Raw genomic sequence first — 21,572 nt, 5'->3', positions numbered from 1 at the left:
ATGGTTTTCAATCCCTTCTCTATGTGGTACTCCACCACAAATAACAAACTGTTGGAAATACACCATCAGCTACGCTATGTAAGCCAGTGCTATGATTGCAGAACAGATTGTAATGTACAGCAACAGAATTAAGGCCCCAAGTTTCCACACGCGGCGAAAAAGGCGCCCCTCAGAGCTGGGCGCCTGTTTTTCGCGCCGAAAACGGCGCCTAAAAAAACCTCCGTATTCTCCACCTCCCTGCAGGTTCTCTGGCCCTCGGCGGAGCCAGGTCCCTGCGCTGAAAACAGTGCCGAGACCTCTGCACATGCACGCTACAGTGGGCACGCAAGTGCAGTAGCTCCTTGCACCCAAAACTGTGTGGGAGGGGCCCGAAGCAATCAGCCCCTAGCCCTGGCCGAATGGCCTCACTGGGGCTGCGTGAATAAGGCTCCTCCCATGGCCAGCTCCTGCTTCCTCCCGACCCGACTCGACTCCCACTTCCTGCTCCCCCCCCCGCCCCCGGACCGTACTCGACACCCGCTCACCCCCCCCCCCCCGCCCCAGGACCGGACCCGACACCCGCTCCCGCCCCCCCCCCCCCACCCCGCCCCCAGACCGGACCCGACACCCGCTCCCCCCACCACCCCCCCGCCTCTGGACTGGATCCGACCTGACCTCCCTCCCCCTGACCTGACCTCCCTCTCCCTCCCTCCCCCCGACCCGAACCGACCTCCTTCCACCACCCCCCCGACCCGACCCAACGCCACCTATCTGTAAATCTGGTGCTGGGGACGGGCCCTGCCCGAAGTCTCGGGCCCGGCCCGTTCAGCCTCCCTCCCCCTTCTCCTTCCCCCCCACCCCCCCAAACTCCCGGTGCTGCAGTCAGTAAGTAGAAAATGTTTTATTTATTGATTTATAAAAAAAAAATTTCTTATTAATTTTTTTTGATTGATTTATTGGTTGATTTATTGATGTATTTATCATTTATTATTGATGATGCCTCTTTATTTGTAAAACTGAAGTGTTTAATGTTTGTAAACTTCCCTTTAAACACCCCCCCCCCCACCATTCCCTACACCTGATTTGTAACCTGCGCCTGATTTTTTAAAGTGTAGACAAGGTTTTTTCAAGCGTTCAAAAATCTTCACTTACTCCATTCTAAGTTAGTTTGGAGTACGTTTTCACTGTGGCAACTTTGAAATCAGGCGTCAGTGGCCGGACACGCCCCCTTTTGAAAAAAAAATTCTGTTCCAAAGGGAAACTGTTCTACCTGACTAGAACTGCAGAAAACTAAATGTGGAGAATTCCGATTTCCAAGATACTCCGTTCTACACCAGTTGCTCCTAAAAATCAGGAGCAAATCATGTGGAAACTTGGGGCCTAAGTGCTTGGAAGCCAATAAATACAGAGCAATACAGAAATCTAATGACCCCGTCATCTCCTCGCACATTCCTAAGGTTCAGAATACTGGATAGCGATTCAGGAGCAGAAACCCTGACTGATACCCCTTTACCCCTGACCTGTGAGAGATCACCAGCGGCAGGTCGGAGCCATAAAAGGAGCGGCGAACGGCGGCCACGGGCAGCGTGGTGGCATACCACTGCAAGGTACAGCGCGAGCTGGTGCAGGAGGGTGATGGCAGCGAAGAGGGACGTCATCAAGGTCCAGGTCGGTGATTGGAGCGTGGGCAGGTAAAACAGGAGCGGCGAGGTCACGGCGAAAGAGCGGCGAGAGATTGCAGAGGGACGTGATCGGGGCCCAGAAGAGGTGTGAGTTCGGGGCCCAGAAGAGGCGAGGGCCCAGGGGCAGCACGGGCCAGCCCACACTGCAATATGTGTGCGCACCAGGTCCGTGCAGCAGAGCTGGTCTCCAGTTGTCTTGGTTAATCCTTGCCACTGGACCAAGACCTGGCTCTGTCAAGCCCATGTGGTGGCTGGTGTGCAACAGCCACCACACATTAAAAAAATCCACGCCCAGGCATCTTCCGCCCTTCAATATGTAGTTTGGGACCTGGAATATTAGGTCCTTCATTGAAACACCTGTGAACTCATCCTTTTAAGGCGTGGAAGCAAGTCATCTTCGTTTCGAGGGACTGCTTATGATGATGATACACTAAGGCCATTGAACAGCCCCTAATTGCTGAGATAAACACAGCACAGACTAGCAATCGAACCTGGGAGCTTGTGTAGCTCAGCTTCTCACTGGGTAAACTGGCTGTCAATGGGGGAGCTAAGTGGGGCAATGCTTTTGTGAAAAAATATAATTGCAAACTTATATATTTGTAGGAAAGCAAAAGTGTTACACAAGTATCAGCCATGGCTCAGTTGGTAGCACCCTTGCCTGAGTCAGAAGGTAGTGGGTTCAAGTCCCATGCCAAGTACTTGAACACAAAAATCTAGGCTGACACTCCAGTGCAGTACTGAGGGAGTGCTGCACTGTCGGAGGTGCCGTCTTTCAGCTGAAACGTTAAACCGAGGTCCCATCTGCTCTCTCAGGTGGATGTAAAAGATCAAACTACACTTTTCGAAGAAGAGCAGGGGAGTTCCCCCTCGTGTCCTGGCCAATATTTATCCCTCAATCAACATCACTAAAAAATAGATTATGTGATCATTATCACATTGCTGTTTGTGGGAGCTTGCTATGCACAAATTGACTGCCGTGTTTCCTACATTATAACAGTGACTACACTCCAAAAGTGTACACTCCATTGGCCGTAAAACGCTTTGGGATGTCCGGTGGTCGTGAAAGGCGCTATATAAATGTAAGTCTTTCTTTTTTTTATCTCATCACAACGATGTATTTTAACTTGAGTGTGTTTATCTGTGAACAATTGCCAGAAAGTTGCCTACAAAGGTAATGCCCCTTTAATTAAAAAAATAAAGGAAAAGAAACAGGGAGAAAAAATGGGAAATAGTAGCCTTTTGGAACAGTATTTCTAAAGGGGCCTGTTGGTGCAGTGCCCTCCTCAACTCCAGGGTGTTTTGAAGCTCTGTTACCTGTTTTTCCAGAACTCCAGTTCCACACTCGGGTTGGGATTGCAGCCTTCGAGCAATGGTTCAGAGGAGTCCCTCTTTAGCACTTCACTGATCTGGTGGCTCCAATCAATGGTCACAGACTCAACAGCATGCACTACCCCTTTGTTTCGGATGTCTCCACTGCAAGGAGATGGGAGAAATACATTACATACAATATTGACACACATGTTTCAACCCGAGGCCTGGATTTTATGATCTGGCAGGAATCCTGACAGATTACTGGTGGTGGTCTTTCTATCTGCCTTTTCCCCTGAGTGCTGATTCCAGGGAATCTTCCCGGGGGTCACGTTCATTTAAACTGTTGTTGCAGGCTTCCAGTGGTATTTACACTACTAGTTCGGGTTGGGTTAGGGGGTGGGGGGGGGGGTGGGGGAGTTGGGCCGTGGGTAGAAAATCATGGTCAGTGACCCCTGGCTGGAAGAAACATATTTTTGGGAACATTTTGAAAATGGCTCTACAGCCCCTTGATAATTCTAGCCCCCACCCCCCCCAACTCCTAGTAATACTGAATTCGAGAAATAGCTAGAAATGCAACTGCATTGCTAAGATGTTGTCAGGATGACTTACTCCCGCCATTATTCTATCTCTTGAAGACACCCCCAAATAGGTTTTCTAACATTGGCCATCACATCCCATGGAAAATCTTGGAAATGGCAACCGACATCGGGGAGTCCACAGAACGGCTCCCTGATCCACTGCCCTCTCCAGTCGGTGCAGAACATCCTGCCCTGAATCTCCAGCTGATATCTTATAGTAGGCAGCTTTGTTCTGAGGCGTGCTACCCACCAATTCTGCTTTCCTTCTGCCTCTCTTTGGTCTCATTAGGTCACATATTTCCAGAGGCCCACAGGACGGACAAGTGACCGATTCTAGGCTTCTAATGGTGATACTTTTGAAGGCAAAAAAATCCAGACAGCTTTGCCTTGACTTATTGGCTTCCAATCAAGGCCTTCCTGAACCAGTGCAGCTAAGATGAAGGATCTGGTGGAGTTCACTTAAAAATAATACAAACCTGCTTTGCCTCATTCTATTGCAGTGTGTGTGAGTGTTCCAAGACAGGGGACTGTTATCTAAAAAAAGTTGCTTACCAACAATATCTTCCTGATAAAGTTTTATGGTATTAGAATCTAATTTAATTGATAAAGTTTTGTGGTATTAGAACCTAATTTATATACCAAGGCAAAAAATAGTGTATATTCTTAAATGAAATGATAGGGGGTGAAATTGGTCTTTGCCAGAAGCGGCAAATGGCTCATAACAGCCCATCTTACAGACTATAAGGGCCATACCCAGGAGGTAGAGTGCCTCTGTGAATTAACAGAGGGTAGGGCATGTGGAGCAAGAAAGAATGCCTATCTGATTTTATTTTCCATTGAAGTGACACTATAATGTGCCTGGGGGCATTTTGACTCAAGACCTAACTTGTTCCGAATGCTGAGATCGCACTGACAGCCAGATCAGAATGAGCAGACTCGAGCCAGAGACTTCCCCAAAGAAGAGAGAACGGAAAGTCAGGCAAGGGCTAGGCCTCATGCACCCCCCCCACCATGGTTTTGGATCAGCTTTGGGAGAGGCCCGGGAGAAGGTCCCCAGCGGATGTTTCATAGCATTAGGAAACTAAGAAAGGAGGCGAGGAGAAAAATGCTTTTAAAAGAGAATCTCACCCTTCCTCACAAAGAGAAGTTTACAAAATATGGTTCTTACTTTTTCCCCAACTCATACGCAGCTGCAGCTCTCTCTGTTCCAACTGGCAAAGGCAGCAGAGTCTTGCCCTTCACTTGACCCACGACGACAAAGATATTGCTCTTCAGGCTGTGGACATGACGCATGACATCTTGGGACACAACCTGCGGCCATTTGTTGTGATTCCTGCTGTTGGTCAAAACCGGCACTACCACCTAGGGAGAGTGACAGATAGCTTTGGTCAATTCAGAGTAGTGTAAATCACCCTCTCATTCCACGTCATAATCCGCATATACAATTGGGCTATTCCTATTTAATAATCAGATGATCACTGCCCTAAAGGCAACAGTCACTCCACTGCTTCTCACAGAGGCATTTTCTCCCTTGAACTTCCTCATGCCAGTTCACAGAGGCTTTCTTTCCTGCTCCAAATGAGCCACAGTGTCAGCTGTGTCTCAGTGGGTAGCGCGCTCGCCTCGAGTCAGAAGGTTGTGGGTTCAAGTCCCACTCCAGCAACTTGAATCTAGGCTGACACTCTAGTGCAGTACTGAGGGAGCGCACCACTGTCGGAGGTGCTATCTTTCAGATGAGATGTTAAATCGAGGCCCCATCTGCCCTTTCAAGTGGATATAAAAGATCCCATGGCACTATTTCGAAGAAGAGGAGGAAAGTTATCCCTGGTGTCCTGGCCAATATTTATCCCTTAATCAGCATAACAAAAAACAGATGATCTGGTCATTATCACATTGCTGTTTGTGGGAGCTTGTTGTGCACAAATTGGCTGTCGCGTTTCCCACATTACGACAGTGACTACGCTCCAAAAGTACTTCATTGGCTGTAAAGCACTTTGAGACGTCGGGTGGTCGTGAAAGGCGCTATATAAATGCAAGCCTTTCTTTATTTTTACCCTCCGTAAATTCACAGAGGCACTATACGCATGGTACGCTTGTTACAGTCTGTGCTGTCTCTAGCTCCGAGCTGCTCCATTCCGAGATCAGCAATTCCCGTTAGCAGTGGAGAGCAAAGTCCAAAAAGTGAAACAGCACAACCTTGGTATGAGCAGAAAAGCCAGGAATCTAGCAAAAGATGCCCAACTATTTCAAAGCAGCTGGTTCAATGTCGGTCCGTGGCAGAGAGACACTGAACGTACAGTGGGCTGATCAAAACCTGAACTACTGGTGTGTCTAACTGTCTATCACTTGCATAGTGTGAGAGAGAATGCTCTCTCATTTCTTTCAGAGAAATTGGAGGCTATTGCAGATATGCCTGTTGCTAAACCTGATACTTATCTGTATTAATATATTAAATCAGTGCATGGGCTACATGCTCCACTGAAAAGATAGGTAAACTTTTTCAATGGGATCTGTAACTTTAAAATGTCAATATTTGGCTGTCACGATTCCCTCTCATGCCTGTAGGTAATACTTGAATAGACTTTCCCATTACACTCTGAGCAATGGGATATGGCAGGTTCCTGTCAAACTGGCAGGTTCAACTGTACAACCAGGTGAAGCTGTAGAACTTCCCCATCCGCCACATAAACATCTCAGTTTGTTTGCCTAGGTGCAGGTAAGAAGATTCAAAAAGATAATTTTATTGATTGTATTCAATAATAGCTAATACAGGTACAATGACCGAAATCCGGAGTCCTCGGGACTGAGTCCTTGCCAGTTTTTTCCCCGGATTTCAGACGATTGATTTTCTTGTCTGAAATCCAGAATCAGCAACTAAATCAGTGCCGGGTTTTGTGCGGCAAGGTCCGAAATCCGGCAAAACCCGAAATCCAACACGGATTCAGTCGAGGATTCCGGATTTCAGACTATTGATTTTCTTGTCTCAAACCCGGAATCCTCGACTGAATCCGTGCCAGATTTTGGGTTTTGCTGCATTTTGGCCCTCGCTGCTCGCCGATTCACGCAGCCTGCAGCCCCTCCATCGCTGCGCTTTTTACTGGTTTTTTTGTCCGTTGCTGCCCGATGTCGCCACCTTGGCTGCCTCAGAAATGTCCGGTTTTCGGTCAATAATGCCGGATTCCAGTCGACTCCATCAACTATGTGCAAAATGTCCGGTTTTCGGACAATTCCGGTTTTCGGAGTTACGGATGCGGGACGTTGCATCTGTACATGTTTAATGTGTTTTAAATGAATATCTGTGGTATCGCCGCTGCCCGTTGCCTCTGGTCGCACTCCTCTCCCAGGTCTGGCCGTGACCCTGATATTTGCCAACCCGTTGCAGCAGTATCCGGCAGTGCAGTATCCATTCCCTGGTCCACCTCAATGTTTCTCCATCGCCTGTGATGCACTGGCAGGCTCCTATTTCTGGGGCTCTATTTTCATTGTGACCCCATTCCTTTGCTGGCTGGTTTTGCCACCACCTCCAACCTAGCTCTTGGCTCGGAGCCCGTTCGCGATTCCTGCTATTGACCAATAATATTTTTTTAAATTCATCCACAGGATGTGGGTGTCGCTGGCAAGGCCAACATTTAGTGCCCTCGAGAAGGTGGTGGTGAGACGGCATCTTAAATACAACCAAGTGTCTTGCTAGGGCAGTTAAGAGTCAACCGCGTGGCTGTGGGTCTGGAGTCACATACAGGCCAGACTGGGTAAGAACGGCAGATTTCCTTCCCTAAAGAGCATTAGTGAACCAGATGGGTTTTTACGACAATCCAGTAGTTTCATGGTCACCATTACTGATACTAGCTTTTTATTCCAGATTTTATTTTTAATTGAATTTAACTTTCCCAGCTGCTGTGGTGGGCATTGAACTCATGTCCCTACATCATTAGTCCAAGACTCTGGATTACGAGTCTAATAACTATTCTACCGTTCCCGATCAGCAGTTTCATTTCATTATCTTTTAACATACAAAAAAAAAGGAATGGAAATCTTGGAAACATGAGGGGAAGAAGTAGATGGGATAAATCTCAGAAGCATTAAATAAATAGAAGAGGTGAGGAGTGAGCAGCAAAGTGAGACAGAAATGGCCTGTCTCCTTGAATCATTTTTAACACTGAGGAAAACCATCAGCAAGTCCTTATTTGTCACTGATTTTTTATATCTTTATCACACGAAGTATTGCCTTAGGAAAACATACAATGTCAAAATAAAGAGCAATTGATATCTGCAATTTTCTACAAAGAACTTGTATTCATCATGGGTAATGCCATGGGCAAGTTACTAGTTGCTTTCGAATCACTTATACGATTATCACTGTGACTCAAAGGCAGTCTCTCCTCACCTCTCTCCCCCCCCTCCCCCCCTTCCCCCCCGCCCCGCAGCTTCCCGGTGGAACTCTCCTTTTCCTTCCTCAGCTCCTAGCTCACCCTGGGACTCTTCACCCCTCCCCCACTTCACTCCTCTCTCGCCCCTTAGTTCCCACTGGTGCTCTTTTCCCAACCCTTTCTCTGCTCAGGGTTTCTACAGGCAAATAAATGCTGCTCTGGCCAGGAATGCTTGCAATCGTTTCACAAATATTTAGAAACTGAAGCAAGAATTCTTGCCCACTGCAGTGATGGGCCCCATGAGCAGTAGGTGATCAGAGCAGGAGGAGCACTGAGGGCGGAGCAGGAAATGACTCTCATTTTTTCCTGTCTCAGGTAATGGAAACATGTATAATGGCTCGTGTGCGAGCCATAATATAACTCTGGACTTGCTGTTTGCACTTTACATTCCACAGTTATGAGTCTCAGACCTATAGTGCCGTATAACTGCAGTCAAAGTCTTCAAAGCAATTGTCATAACTGTCAAAGAGGCAGCCTCTATGAAAGCATTCACTTAGCAACAGGAAACGGAGGTAACCAAGCCGTCTGTTGTAAGAAACACACATAGTCATTTTGATTACAGTGTATAGCATGTCACTAAGCACCTCACTCTATATACAGTGCTTAATTGAGCTTGGTATCCACCTCACTTGAGCTTGGTATAGAAACATAGAAACATAGAAAATAGGTGCAGGAGTAGGCCATTCGGCCCTTCTAGCCTGCACCGCCATTCAATGAGTTCATGGCTGAACATGCAACTTCAGTACCCCATTCCTGCTTTCTCGCCATACCCCTTGATCCCCCGAGTAGTAAGGACTTCATCTAACTCCCTTTTGAATATATTTAGTGAATTGGCCTCAACAACTTTCTGTGGTAGAGAATTCCACAGGTGCACCACTCTCTGGGTGAAGAAGTTTCTCCTCATCTCGGTCCTAAATGGCTTACCCCTTATCCTTAGACTGTGACCACTGGTTCTGGACTTCCCCAACATTGGGAACATTCTTCCTGCATCTAATCTGTATAAACCCGTCAGAATTTTAAACGTTTCTATGAGGTCCCCTCTCATTCTTCTGAACTCCAGTGAATACAAGCCCAGTTGATCCAGTCTTTCTTGACAGGTCAGTCCCACCATCCCAGAAATCAGTCTGGTGAACCATCGCTGCACTCCCTCAATAGCAAGAATGTCCTTCCTCAAGTTAGGAGACCAAAACTGTACACAATACTCCAGGTGTGGCCTCACCAAGGCCCTGTACAACTGTAGCAACACCTCCCTGCCCCTATACTCAAATCCCCTCACTATGAGGGCCAACATGCCATTTGCTTTCTTAACCGCCTGCTGTACCTGCATGCCAACCTTCAATGACTGATGTACCATGACACCCAGGTCTCATTGCACCTCCCCTTTTCATAATCTGTCACCATTCAGATAATAGTCTGTCTCTCTGTTTTTACCACCAAAGTGGATAACCTCACATTTATCCACATTATACTTCATCTGCCATGCATTTGCCCACTCACCTAACCTATCCAAGTCACTCTGAGGCCTCATAGCATCCTCCTCGCAGCTCACACTGCCACCCAACTTAGTGTCATCCGCAAATTTGGAGATACTACATTTAATCCCCTCGTCTAAATCATTAATGTACAGTGTAAACAGCTGGGGCCCCAGCACAGAATCTTGCGGTACCCCACTAGTCACTGCCTGCCATTCTGAAAAGTACCCATTTACTCCTACTCTTTGCTTCCTGTCTGACAACCAGTTCTCAATCCACGTCAGCACACTACCCCCAATCCCATGTGCTTTAACTTTGCACATTAATCTCTTGTGCGGGACCTTGTCGAAAGCCTTCTGAAAGTCCAAATATACCACATCAACTGGTTCTCCCTTGTCCACTCTACTGGAAACATCCTCAAAAAATTCCAGAAGATTTGTCAAGCATGATTTCCCTTTCACAAATCCATGCTGACTTGGACCTATCATGTCACCTCTTTCCAAATGCGCTGCTATGACATCCTTAATAATTGATTCCATCATTTTACCCACTACTGAGGTCAGGCTGACCGGTCTATAATTCCCTGTTTTCTCTCTCCCTCCTTTTTTAAAAAGTGGGGTTACATTGGCTACCCTCCACTCCATAGGAACTGATCCAGATTCAATGGAATGTTGGAAAATGACTGTCAATGCATCCGCTATTTCCAAGGCCACCTCCTTAAGTACTCTGGGATGCAGTCCATCAGGCCCTGGGGATTTATCGGCCTTCAATCCCATCAATTTCTCCAACACAATTTCCGGACTAATAAAGATTTCCCTCAGTTCCTCCTCCTTACTAGACCCTCTGACCCATTTTATATCCGGAAGGTTGTTTGTGTCCTCCTTAGTGAATACCGAACCAAAATACTTGTTCAATTGGTCTGCCATTTCTTTGTTCCCCGTTATGACTTCCCCTGATTCTGACTGCAGGGGACCTACGTTTGTCTTTACTAACCTTTTTCTCTTTACATATCTATAGAAACTTTTGCAATCCGTCTTAATGTTCCCTACAAGCTTCTTCTCGTACTCCATTTTCCCTGCCCTAATCAAACCCTTTGTCCTCCTCTGCTGAGTTCTAAATTTCTCCCAGTCCCCGGGTTCGCTGCTATTTCTGGCCAATTTGTATGACACTTCCTTAGCTTTAATGCTATCCCTGATTTCCCTTGATAGCCACGGTTGAGCCACCTTCCCTTTTTTATTTTTACGCCAGACAGGAATGTACAATTTTTGTAGTTCATTCATGTGGTCTCTAAATGTCTGCCATTGCCCATCCACAGTCAACCCCTTCAGTATCATTCGCCAATCTATCCTAGCCAATTCACGCCTCATACCTTCAAAGTTAGCCTTCTTTAAGTTCTGGACCATGGTCTCTGAATTAACTGTTTCATTCTCCATCCTAATGCAGAATTCCACCATATTATGGTCACTCTGCCCCAAGGGGCCTCGCACAACGAGATTGCTAATTAATCCTCTCTCATTACACAACACCCAGTCTAAGATGGCCTCCCCCCTAGTTGGTTCCTCGACATATTGGTCTAGAAAACCATCCCTTATGCACTCCAGGAAATCCTCCTCCACCGTATTGCTTCCAGTTTGGCTAGCCCAATCTATATGCATATTAAAGTCACCCATTATAACTGCTGCACCTTGATTGCATGCACCCCTAATTTCCTGTTTGATGCCCTCCCCAACATCACTACTACTGTTTGGAGGTCTGTACACAACTCCCACTAACGTTTTTTGCCATTTGGTGTTCTGCAGCTCTACCCATATAGATTCCACATCATCCAACTAATGTCTTTCCTAACTATTGCATTAATCTCCTCTTTAACCAGCAATGCTACCCCACCTCCTTTTCCTTTTATTCTATCCTTCTAGAATGTTGAATACCCCTGGATGTTGAGTTCCCAGCCCTGATCATCCTGGAGCCACGTCTCCGTAATCCCAATCACATCATATTTGTTAATATCTATTTGCACAGTTAATTCATCCACCTTATTACGGATACTCCTTGCATTAAGATACAAAGCCTTCAGGCTTGTTTTTTTAACCCTTTGTCCTTTTAGAATTTTGCTGTACAGTGACCCTACCTCACTCTACCTCACTCCTCTGTTCGAGAACTCCCTTGCTCCTTATCACGTAGAGTTAACCAGCATTGGGAATGTCTTCCCAATGCATAATTTACCAAGCAATAAGCCTCAAAGCAAACTGGCAGCTATCCAGTTCTTTTGTTAGTTTTGAGCTCTTCATATAGTAACATGGATCATGTCGACAAATTTAATTTAAAATCTAGCAATGGTAAGGCCTAACGTGTAACATTACCATGCCCATTATACGCAGCGGCCGCTGACTGCAATAACGGGCAGCCGATCTGATACCGCTCGTCTCGCGCCATAGCCCAAGACAAATTTCTAGGCCTTTTATTTCTACTGCTGAATTTTAGACTCAAACTTCATTTTATTTTGATTCTGCCCAATGTTCTCTCCTTTCCTCTCCTCCTGCCCTGGAGGTGATACCTCACTCTAGAGGGACAGTTGCAGAGGTTCCAGCAGCCGTTCACCTTTCTTCATGTGCATGATGGTGGCACTTTCTGCCCAATGCTATTCAACTCCAGAAGCATCGCAAACCATGGAGGCAGTCCCAGCCTCACCTGACAGCCACACGTGAATTCTTCCTTTTAAGGGTTGCTGGATAATTGCATTCCCTCTCCCCGCACTCCTGCCTCACCTGACATCAGCTAACTCAGCATCGGCCAGGGATCAAATCTGGGATTTTCCTGGTCTGTCTGGGTCAGTACTACAATCTGTTCTATGGACATTAGCAATGCTTCCACTGTACAGAAATGTTTTTTCTTAAATTTAGAGACCTAGGTGGACGATCATACGCTATAGTGCAAAGCACCACCAAGATGGAAAGACAAAGGGGAAGATTTTTAACTTACAACTTGGGCATAAAACTGCCATTGCAGATCCTCTGCTCATTATAGAAACCGCGCGATTTTCATTTCACTTGATTTTAATTCCCCGGTCGCAATGTTAAAAATCTAATCCAAGATATCAAGAGGTAGGAGTTAGTACTTGATGCAACTTGAAGAAGAATAGGAAAGTAGGGACATCTCGTTGCAAGTAAAACTCCGCTTATGTGAAAATTTGATTCTGATTCATTGCATAGTAGTGAAATACAGTGCATTAGGGCAGAAGATAGACCAATAATGTGAAGGCACAAATGGATCTCCTGAAACCATTCTTGACATTTGTGGGGTCCATAGGCTTAGAAATTCCAGGGATGAGGGGGTTAACTTATGAGGAAAGGTTGAGCAGGTTGGGCCTATACTCATTAGAATTCAGAAGAATGAGAGGTGGTCTTATCGAAATGTATAAGATTATGAGGGGACTTGACAAGGTGGATGCAGAGAGGATGTTTCGACTGATGGAGGAGATTAGAACTAGCGGGCACGATCTTAGAATAAGGGGCCACACATTTAAAACAGAGATGAGGAGAAATTTCTTCTCTCAGAGGGTTGTAAATCTATGGAATTCGCTGCCTCAGAGAGCTGTGGAAGCTGGGACATTGAATAAATTTAAGACAGAAATAGACAGTTTCTTAAACGATAAGTGGTTATGGGGAGTGGGCGGGGAAGTGGAGCTGAGTCCATGATCAGATCAGCCATGATCTTATTGAATGGCAGAGCAGGCTCGAGGGGCCATATGGCCTTCTCCTGTTTCTATTTCTTATGTTCTTATGTTGTAAATTATACATACAATGCAATATGAAAGAGGGTTGGAACAATTCAATGCAAAAGGTGACTCAAATAGTTGGGATACGCAAGTGGAATAAAGGACGACAGATAAGTAACAGATTGTTATGCATGGTTGTGTAGTGGGATCTCGACAAGTGAAAAACCATAAAAACAATGATGTTTGGGTCAAACAATTTAATTTCTTGAAAGCAGAGCATTTCCCACATGATAGAATGGGTTAGCGTGATTTTATTCACATTCCATTCATTGGCCCATCAGAGAAAGTCATGTGGCCTCAGCATCGGCTTCTTTTTCTGAAATTTGATGGAAGAGTTGAAGTCAAATAATATCGTGTTTAAGAGTTTTAAAAGCATGTAGGAGGAACGGAGCCTAAGGAAGAAGAAGGAACTCCATCATGCTGAAGTCCTAGAAAACAATGAGTTCGTGTGGACAACCGTGCTATAAGCCTGGATTTCAACACAGTGAGCAGGCAGAGGAAGGAGTCTTTACAACTTAGGAGGAACAGACTGGAAAGGTATGAGAAGCTATGTAATAGTATTGGTACAAAGGAACAAAATTGTCATAGATTACATCGGATATACGGCACAGAAACAGGCCATTCGGCCCAACCAGTCCATGCCGTCGTTCATGCTCCACTCGAGCCTCCTCCCAGTTTTGCTCATCGAACTCTATCAGCATAGAGTGAATAGATCTCCTTTCTCTTGCAAAGAAGATCAAAAACAATCATTGCAAATGTTTATTGAGTCACAGCCTACATCACATTATGGAACATATTTCAAAGGACAGACCCACAATAAAGTGATCATTACTTTCAGCATATTATGTAGTTTCATTCATTTGTGTAAAAAAGGTGGTCATAAATCATCCACACTGGTGAGACCATTTTAAAAGTCTTTCAAAGTTTATGAAATAATGCTCACACAATATCTAAATTAGTATATCCAGTTGCTTCCTTCCTCCAGTTAAATTTATTTTCAGGTTAAAAAAAATTAAAATAAAGTTTTAAAATACCACATTTATCTCACAGTGGCAAGTAATAAGCTTCATATTCTTCATATTAGAGCAGAAATGCAAACACAGGCCTCAAGTTTTTACCTCCTCCATCTTTCTCTCCCAGTACAGATATCAATGGGTCACATACATCCTACAGTCAACACGATCGCTGATTAACCGGCTCCCAATATTTTAATCAATGTCACTCTACAACCAACCACCAAGAGGCATGTATAGTGGGGCCAGTAACAAGACAACATCATTGGATGTGGGCGTCACTAGCAAGGCCAGTATTTATTGCCCAGCTCTAAACAACTGACTGGGTAGGCCATTTCAGCTGGCAGTTTAGAGTCAACCACATTGCAATGGGTCTAGAGTCACATGTAGCAAATTTCCTTCCCTAAAGGATATTAGTGAAGCAGATGGGTATTTAAGGTCAATCCAGTAGTTTCAGAGAAACATAGAAAATATCGGCCCTTCGAGCCTGCACTGCCATTCAATAAGATCATGGCTGATCACCCACCCCAGCACGCCCCCCCCCCCACGCCCCCTCCACACCCCCCGACCCCCCCCAGCCACAAGGACCACATCCAACTCCCTCCCAAACACATCCAATGAACTGGCATCAACAACTCTCCGCGGCAGGGAACCCCACAGGCCAATAACTCCCCGAGTGAAGAAGTCTCTCCCCATCTCAGCCCCAAACAGCTCACCCCCCATCCTAAGACCGTGCCCCCCAACCCCCCCACCCCGGCTCCGGACTCACCCAACACAAGGAACACTCCCCCAGCACCCAACCCGCCCCGTCCCGTCAGAATCCTTCCCAAATGCCGAACACCCTCGGATGTCGAGTCCCCAGCCCCGGCCACGCCGGAGCCACGCCCCCGCGATGCCAACCACACCACATCCACCAACCGCCATCTGCGCAGTCAACCCGTCCACCCCACTCCGAACACTCCCCACACCGAGGCACAGAGCCCCCAGGCCTGCCCCTCCAACACATTTCGCCCCCCCCCCCCGCCAGACCTCTGCTGCAATGTGGCCCCTCCCATCCCCCGCCCTGGGTTTATCTGCCCCTCACCTCCACCACTCTCTCCTCCATCCCCCGCACCCGTCTCCCCTCCACTTCCCTCTGCCTCCCCGCACAGGCTCCCATCTTGGGGGCGGTAACCTTCTGGGGCTGGGAATTTTTGCCCCCAGCGTGGAAGTCCTGCTCCCGCCGCAGAATTGGCCTTACCACCCCTCAATGGAAGCGGAGTGTAATTTCCCACACTCCACTTCCTTTGGGGGCAGTTGCCAGGGCACGACTGGATGCTCCTGTGACAGTTTGAACTGGTGCTCTCCACTCTCTCTCCTTTGACAGTTTGAACTCTATTTTGTTTCATTGTCACTATTACTGATACTAGCTTTTTATTCCAGATTTATTTAATTAACTGAATTTAAATTCTCCAGCTGCCATGGTGGGATTACCAGAGACCTCTGGATTACTAGTCCAGTAACATAATCACAATATTACCGTACCGCTTGCAATTATACAATGCCTTTAATATAGTTAAACATTCCAAGGCACTTATCAATAAATATTTTTGACACCGAGCCACAGAAGAAGATATCAGCACAGATGACCACGAGCTTGGTCAAAGAGGTAGGTTTTAAGGAGCATCTTAAAGGAGGACAGAGAGGTAGAGAAGCGGAGAGGTCTAGGGAGGGAATTCCAGAGCTTAGGGCCTAGGCAGCTGAAGGCACGGCCGCCAACGGTGGAGCGATTAAAATCGGGGATGTGCCAGAGGCCAGAATTGGAGGAGCGCAGAGATCTCGGAGGGCTGCAGGAGGTTACAGAGATAGGGAGGGGCAAGGCAATGGAGGGGTTTGAAAACAAAGATGATCATTTTAAAATTGAGGTGTTGTCGGACTGGGAGACAGTGTAGGTCAGCAACGGGTGATGGGTGAACGAGTCTTGGTGCGAGTTACGATACGGCCAGCAGAGCTTTGGATGAGCACAAGTTTATGTAGGGTGGAAGATGGGAGGCCAACCAGGAGAGCAATGGAATATCAAGTCTGGAGGTAACAAAGGCGTGGATGAGGGTTCAGCAGCAGGTGAGCTGAGGCAGGTACGGAGTCAGGAAATGATACGGAGTTGGCAGTAGGTGGTCTTAGTGATGGAGCAGATATGTGATTGGCAGCTCAACTCAGGGTCAAACACAACACCAAGGTTGCAAACGGTCTTGCTCAGCTGCAGAGAGTTGCCAAGAAGAAGAATGGAAACAATCGACAGGAAACAGAGTTTGTGACAAGGACCAAAGACAATAGCTTCAGTTTTCTCAATATTTAGTTGGAGGGCATTTCTGCTCATTCAACACTGGATGTCGGACAAGCAGTGTGACAAATCAGAGACAGTGGAGAGGTCAAGAGACGTGGTGGTGAGATACAGCTGAGTGTCATCAGCATACATGTAGAACCTGATGCGTTTTCGGATGATGTCGCCGAGGGGCAGGATATAGATGATGAACAGAAGGGGGCCAAGGATAAATCCTCGGGGGAGCTCCGGAGGGAATGATGCGGGAGTGGGAAGAGAAGATTTTGCAGGTGATTCGCTGGCTACGATTCAATAGAGATAAATGGAACCAAGCAAGGGCAGTTCCACCCCACTGGACGGCAGAGGAGACATGTTGGAGGAGGATGGTGTGATCAACTGTGTAGAAGGCTGCAGATAAGTCAAGGAGGATAGTTTATCGAGGTAAAGACCTCTGAATTTCTTCTGCCTGTGGAAAGAGGCCTGGCTTCTGGTCTGGAATATATCAGAGATTGGGAAGTCAGCACAGTGCAAGAAATCAAGTCCGTATTTCTCCACCACATGGCTCTATGGGTCAGTGCTCCAATATACCACCATAAAACCATTGGTGATATAATATCCTTTTTGTCATCTTTTCCTTCAGGCACACAATTTCTTCTCAGAAGCAAGTTTGTGGATGCACATGGTTTTAATTATACCGGGTAATGTTGTGTAGGCAACCTATTTTTGGTAGAACCTATTCGAAAAACTCGAATATGTTCTAAATTTACTTTGGGCATTTTCAAATTTGAGTTTTTATTTTAAATTTAATCTGAAACTTTTTAATAAAAAGAATTAGCAGCAGATACCAGTGCTAATGGCAGAACATTACTGCAACGTTGCGCATGCTTGAGCTTGGTTGAAGTGACCATCCTTCCGAGACACATTTACCAAGCAATAAAATCAATCAAAAATTCACCTCCACTTTTATTTGTCGTCTCTCCACCTCCTCCCCTGAAAGTATTAACTGATTGGTGGTTTACGGTTGTCCAGACACTGGTTGCCCCTTGGTACCTTGATCATGGAAACATTACTCATGTGTGAGACTAAAACGCGAGTGCCAGCAGCCTAACCAAATGGTAGATTTTCAGTGAAGAATATTGGATAGCAATCAGGAGCAAGAAGCATGGTTAATTTTCCCTTCTCTATACAGAGGCTAAATGTCGCACCCTTACTGACACAGCTGTGGCTCAGTGGGTAGCACACTTGCCTCAAAGTCAGAAGATTACATAAGAACATACGAAATAGGAGCAGGAGGAGGCCATTTGGCCCCTCGAACCTGCTCCGCCATTTAATAAGATCATGGCTGATCCGACCATGGTCTCAGGTTCACTTCCCTGCCTAGTCTCGATAATCCCTTATTCCCTTATTGTTTAAGAATCTGTCTTTCTCTGTCTTAAATTTATTCAATGTCCCAGCTTTCGCAGCTCTCTGAGGCAGCGAATCCACAGACCCACAACCCTCTGAGAGAAGAAATTCCTCCTCATCTCAGTTTGAAATGGGTGACCTCTTATTCTAAGATCATGCCCTCGAGCTCTAGTCTACCCTATCAGTGGAAACATTCGCTCTGCATCCACCTTGTCAAGCCCCCTTATAATCTTATACGTTTCGATAAGATCACCTCTCATTCTTCTGAATTACAATGAGTAGAGGCCTAACCTACTCAACCTTTCCTCATAAGTCAACCCCCTCATCCCCGGAATCAACCTAGTGAACCTTCTCTGAACTGCCTCCAAAGCAAGTATATCCTTTCTTAAATATGGAAACCAAAACTGTACACAGTATTCCAGGTGTGGCCTCACCAATACCCTCTATAACTGTAGCAAGACTTCCCTGCTTTTATACTCCATCCCCTTTGCAACAACGGCAAAGATTCTATTGGCCTTCCTGATCACTTTCTGTATCTGGATACTAACCTTTTGTGTTTCATGCATCAGGATCCCCAGGTCCTGCTGTACTGCAGCACTTTGCATTTTTTCTCCATTTAAATAATAACTTGCTCTTTGATTTTTTGTTGTGGTTCAAGTCCCACTCCAGGGACTTGAGCACATAAATCTAGGCTGACACTCTACTGCAGTGCTGAGGGAGTACTGCACTGTCGGAGGGTGCCGTCTTTCAGATGAGACATTAAACCGAGGCCCCGTCTGCTCTCTCAGGTGGACGTAAAAGATCCCGTGACACTGTTTAGAAGAAAAGCAGGGGAGTTATCCCCGGTGCTCTGGACAATATTTATCCATCAATCAACATAAAAACAGCTTATCTGGTCATTATCACATTGCTGTTTGTGGGAGCTTGCTGTACGCAAATTGGCTGCCGCATTTCCCACATTACAACAGTGACTACACTCCAAAAGTACTTCATTGGCTGTAAAATGCTTTGAGACGTCTGGTGGTCATGAAAGGCGCTACATAAATCCAAGGCTTTCTTTCTTTTACTGCTCCCCAGTCAAGATCAGCCAAGTCAATAAGGGAGGGAGGGGAAATTGAACCTGGGATTTTCCTGGCCTAAGCTATAGGGGGTGATTGTAAAATGCCTTTCCTCCTCAATGTTCTTCCTTTCTCTCCTGAAAATGCTTGCTGGTGTGCAGGTCTATCGCCATCGACAATCCTCTTGTACCACGAACAAATGACCAGTCCACACGTGCCCATCTGGAAAGCAAGTTTGACTGTAGCGTGTATCTAGCCAAGCTTAAACCTGTCTTTACTCAACCTTCAACACTTCTGCTTTACAACAGTGATCATTGGTCTGTATCAAGGAGTGGAAGAGTGGGTTAATTATTCACCTCCTTCACCCCACGACACCGAGTTAAAAAGTTACAGAAAAATCATTGTTTACTTCAATGGAATGTACTTTTATTTTATGTGGCACGGTGTTATTAGAGTTACAAGAACCAGTTGCATCAATTTGTCAGAAACAATAGGTAACAATTCAAGATGCCACGAATTGTTTTTTTATCTTTAACTCTGGCTGCGATGCAGTTGAAGATTGATTTATAGCTTCTTGTCATATTTATTATAGATTTAGGGCTGAGATGGAGGTACACTGTAATCCATAGCAACAACAGCCCAAAATACCCAACAACACATGACATGGTGATGAGTGCCACGTGTTTACAGTTTCAATGGGAAAAAGAACAGAATCCTTGATTGACATTCCCCAAACACCAGTTAAAACCCCCAAATCCCGTGCAATAAAAGTAGGATTTGACAGAATTAGTCCGCAGAAACCATTGATTCGAATTATAAGTGAATAGAAATGTGGAATACAATCCCCAAAACACCAATACAATCCTTCAATCCCACTTAATAGAAACACAATCTGAGCTATTCGGTCACCATTAACCAGTGGACCTGATACTGCACTGAACAACATCTGCCTGAGTAAGGGAATCTTTTGCCCAAATTGCTTCGGGTGATTTTTGTTAATCTTAGTTTTATTTCAGCACATTTCAGTAATGTTGCTACTGAATAAAGTTTTCACACTCTTATGTATTTCTGTTTTCTCCTGTTTAATGTCAATTAGCAGAATTCAACTTTGGGAGGTTGTTTAAAAATCGAAGTCCCAGTGTGGAAATAGTGAGACACAGCACATTTTAAAGTAATAGGATAATGGTTAAATTGATACCCATGTTCTTTTTAAACAACTTCTGGGTCAGTGTGTTGAAGAAAGTAGTGCAATGCAGTGTGGATCTGAAGCTGTTTCGTAATAACCTGGTTCCAGCGAGACCAAGAGTTCTTACAATTCCTGTACTTGTATATTTACCAAAAGAAAAGGTCCTGTCTGGATTGCTTGCACTGTTACATACCATTGGAGAAGTTTAGAAATAAATCAAAATTCCAACAGAGATAAACAGAAAAGTGCAAATGTTGTGATTTTGAAACAGTGGCTGAAGATTGTGGAAATATACAGTATTGTGCTTACAGTATATTAAACCCAGCAACTCATTCTATACTGTAGCCCTAGGGGCTGGCATAATCTCATGTTCTGACCAGGTCTGCAACTGAAAGGTGAACCTAGTTTGGTTTCCAGCGACCTGCTGTGCATTCCCTGCTAAAACATGTCTCAGTTCAGACATATCGATTTTTTTAAAGTGAAACCCTTACCTCGTCTACCAGGGCTGAGAAGTGCTCAAGGGGGCAGTAGGCTAGGTCTCCGAACGCCAGGTTGGTCTTCATGGAGTCCGCCGTCAGTTTCTCTTTGTGCCTTTTGACGAAGAAAACCGCCTTGTGTTTGCCGAGGTTTGGGAAGTCCAGGGTGGGCACTAGGTGTCCGGCCGGGCTGAGCGACAGCACCAGCACCGTCTGCTCGCTTCTCTCCAGGAAGTCCTGGATCACCAGCCGGTGCTCCTCGGTGCCCGTGCACTTGTGCCAGCGCTCAGCCTTCAGCTTCATGGCTTTCAGCACATAGTCCTGCAGGAAAGCCCACCTCTGGTCACAGCTGCTGCTGTCCTCCATCGCTCTGCTACTCCCCCCTTCCCTCCCTCTCTCTCTTTCCTTCTCTCTTTGGCTTTTTCTTTCCCTCGCTCTCTCCTTCTCTCGTTGGCTTTTCCTCTTTGCAGCGAGTCCTCGCCGTCCCCGGACAACCCGAACTGGAGTTGAGTGAGAGAGACGCTGGGCTTTGAGCAGCTTGGCGTGTCGTGCCCATAGCAACCGTCTTGTTTGCAGGTTGCATCAACGTGGCGAGCTTTTCGGAACAAACCAGACCGGTATTCTGCACCGCAGGAGGGCTGAGTGACTTGGAGCAACTGTTGATAACTTTCCCCCACTCACTTTGTCTTCCTGTCCAGCTCCTCGTCATCTTCTGAAAGCAAACATCTCCACCCCCATCCCCCTCCCCCCAAACCTATAGTATTCAAATATCCCCTCCCCTCCCAAACACATAGGCATGGTACCGAAATATTCCCCATTCCCCCAAAACCCATAGGCATGGTACTGAAATATTCATCCCTCCCCCAAAACCCACAGGCATGGTACTGAAATATTCATCCCTCCCCCAAAACC

At 46.1% G+C, this 21,572-nt stretch overlaps 1 protein-coding gene across 1 annotated transcript in view; it reads right to left on the bottom strand.

Annotated features, from left to right (window-relative positions):
- Positions 1–21,026, bottom strand: part of LOC139226208 (dynein axonemal heavy chain 9-like) — a 373,005-nt gene extending 351,979 nt beyond the window's left edge. The window contains exons 1-3 of the mRNA XM_070856837.1: positions 20,676–21,026; positions 4,719–4,912; positions 2,976–3,134 (exon numbers count right to left, since the gene is read on the bottom strand). Of these exons, the coding sequence (XP_070712938.1) occupies positions 2,976–3,134; positions 4,719–4,912; positions 20,676–21,026 (704 nt within the window). The remainder of the gene's footprint in view (positions 1–2,975; positions 3,135–4,718; positions 4,913–20,675) is intronic.
- Positions 21,027–21,572: the final 546 nt, after the last annotated feature.

This window comes from Pristiophorus japonicus, chromosome 16, assembly GCF_044704955.1.
Source record: "Pristiophorus japonicus isolate sPriJap1 chromosome 16, sPriJap1.hap1, whole genome shotgun sequence".
Lineage (NCBI taxonomy): Eukaryota > Metazoa > Chordata > Chondrichthyes > Pristiophoridae > Pristiophorus > Pristiophorus japonicus.
Note: the sequence above shows the minus strand (reverse complement) of the source record. Positions and strands in the feature narration are given on the sequence as shown.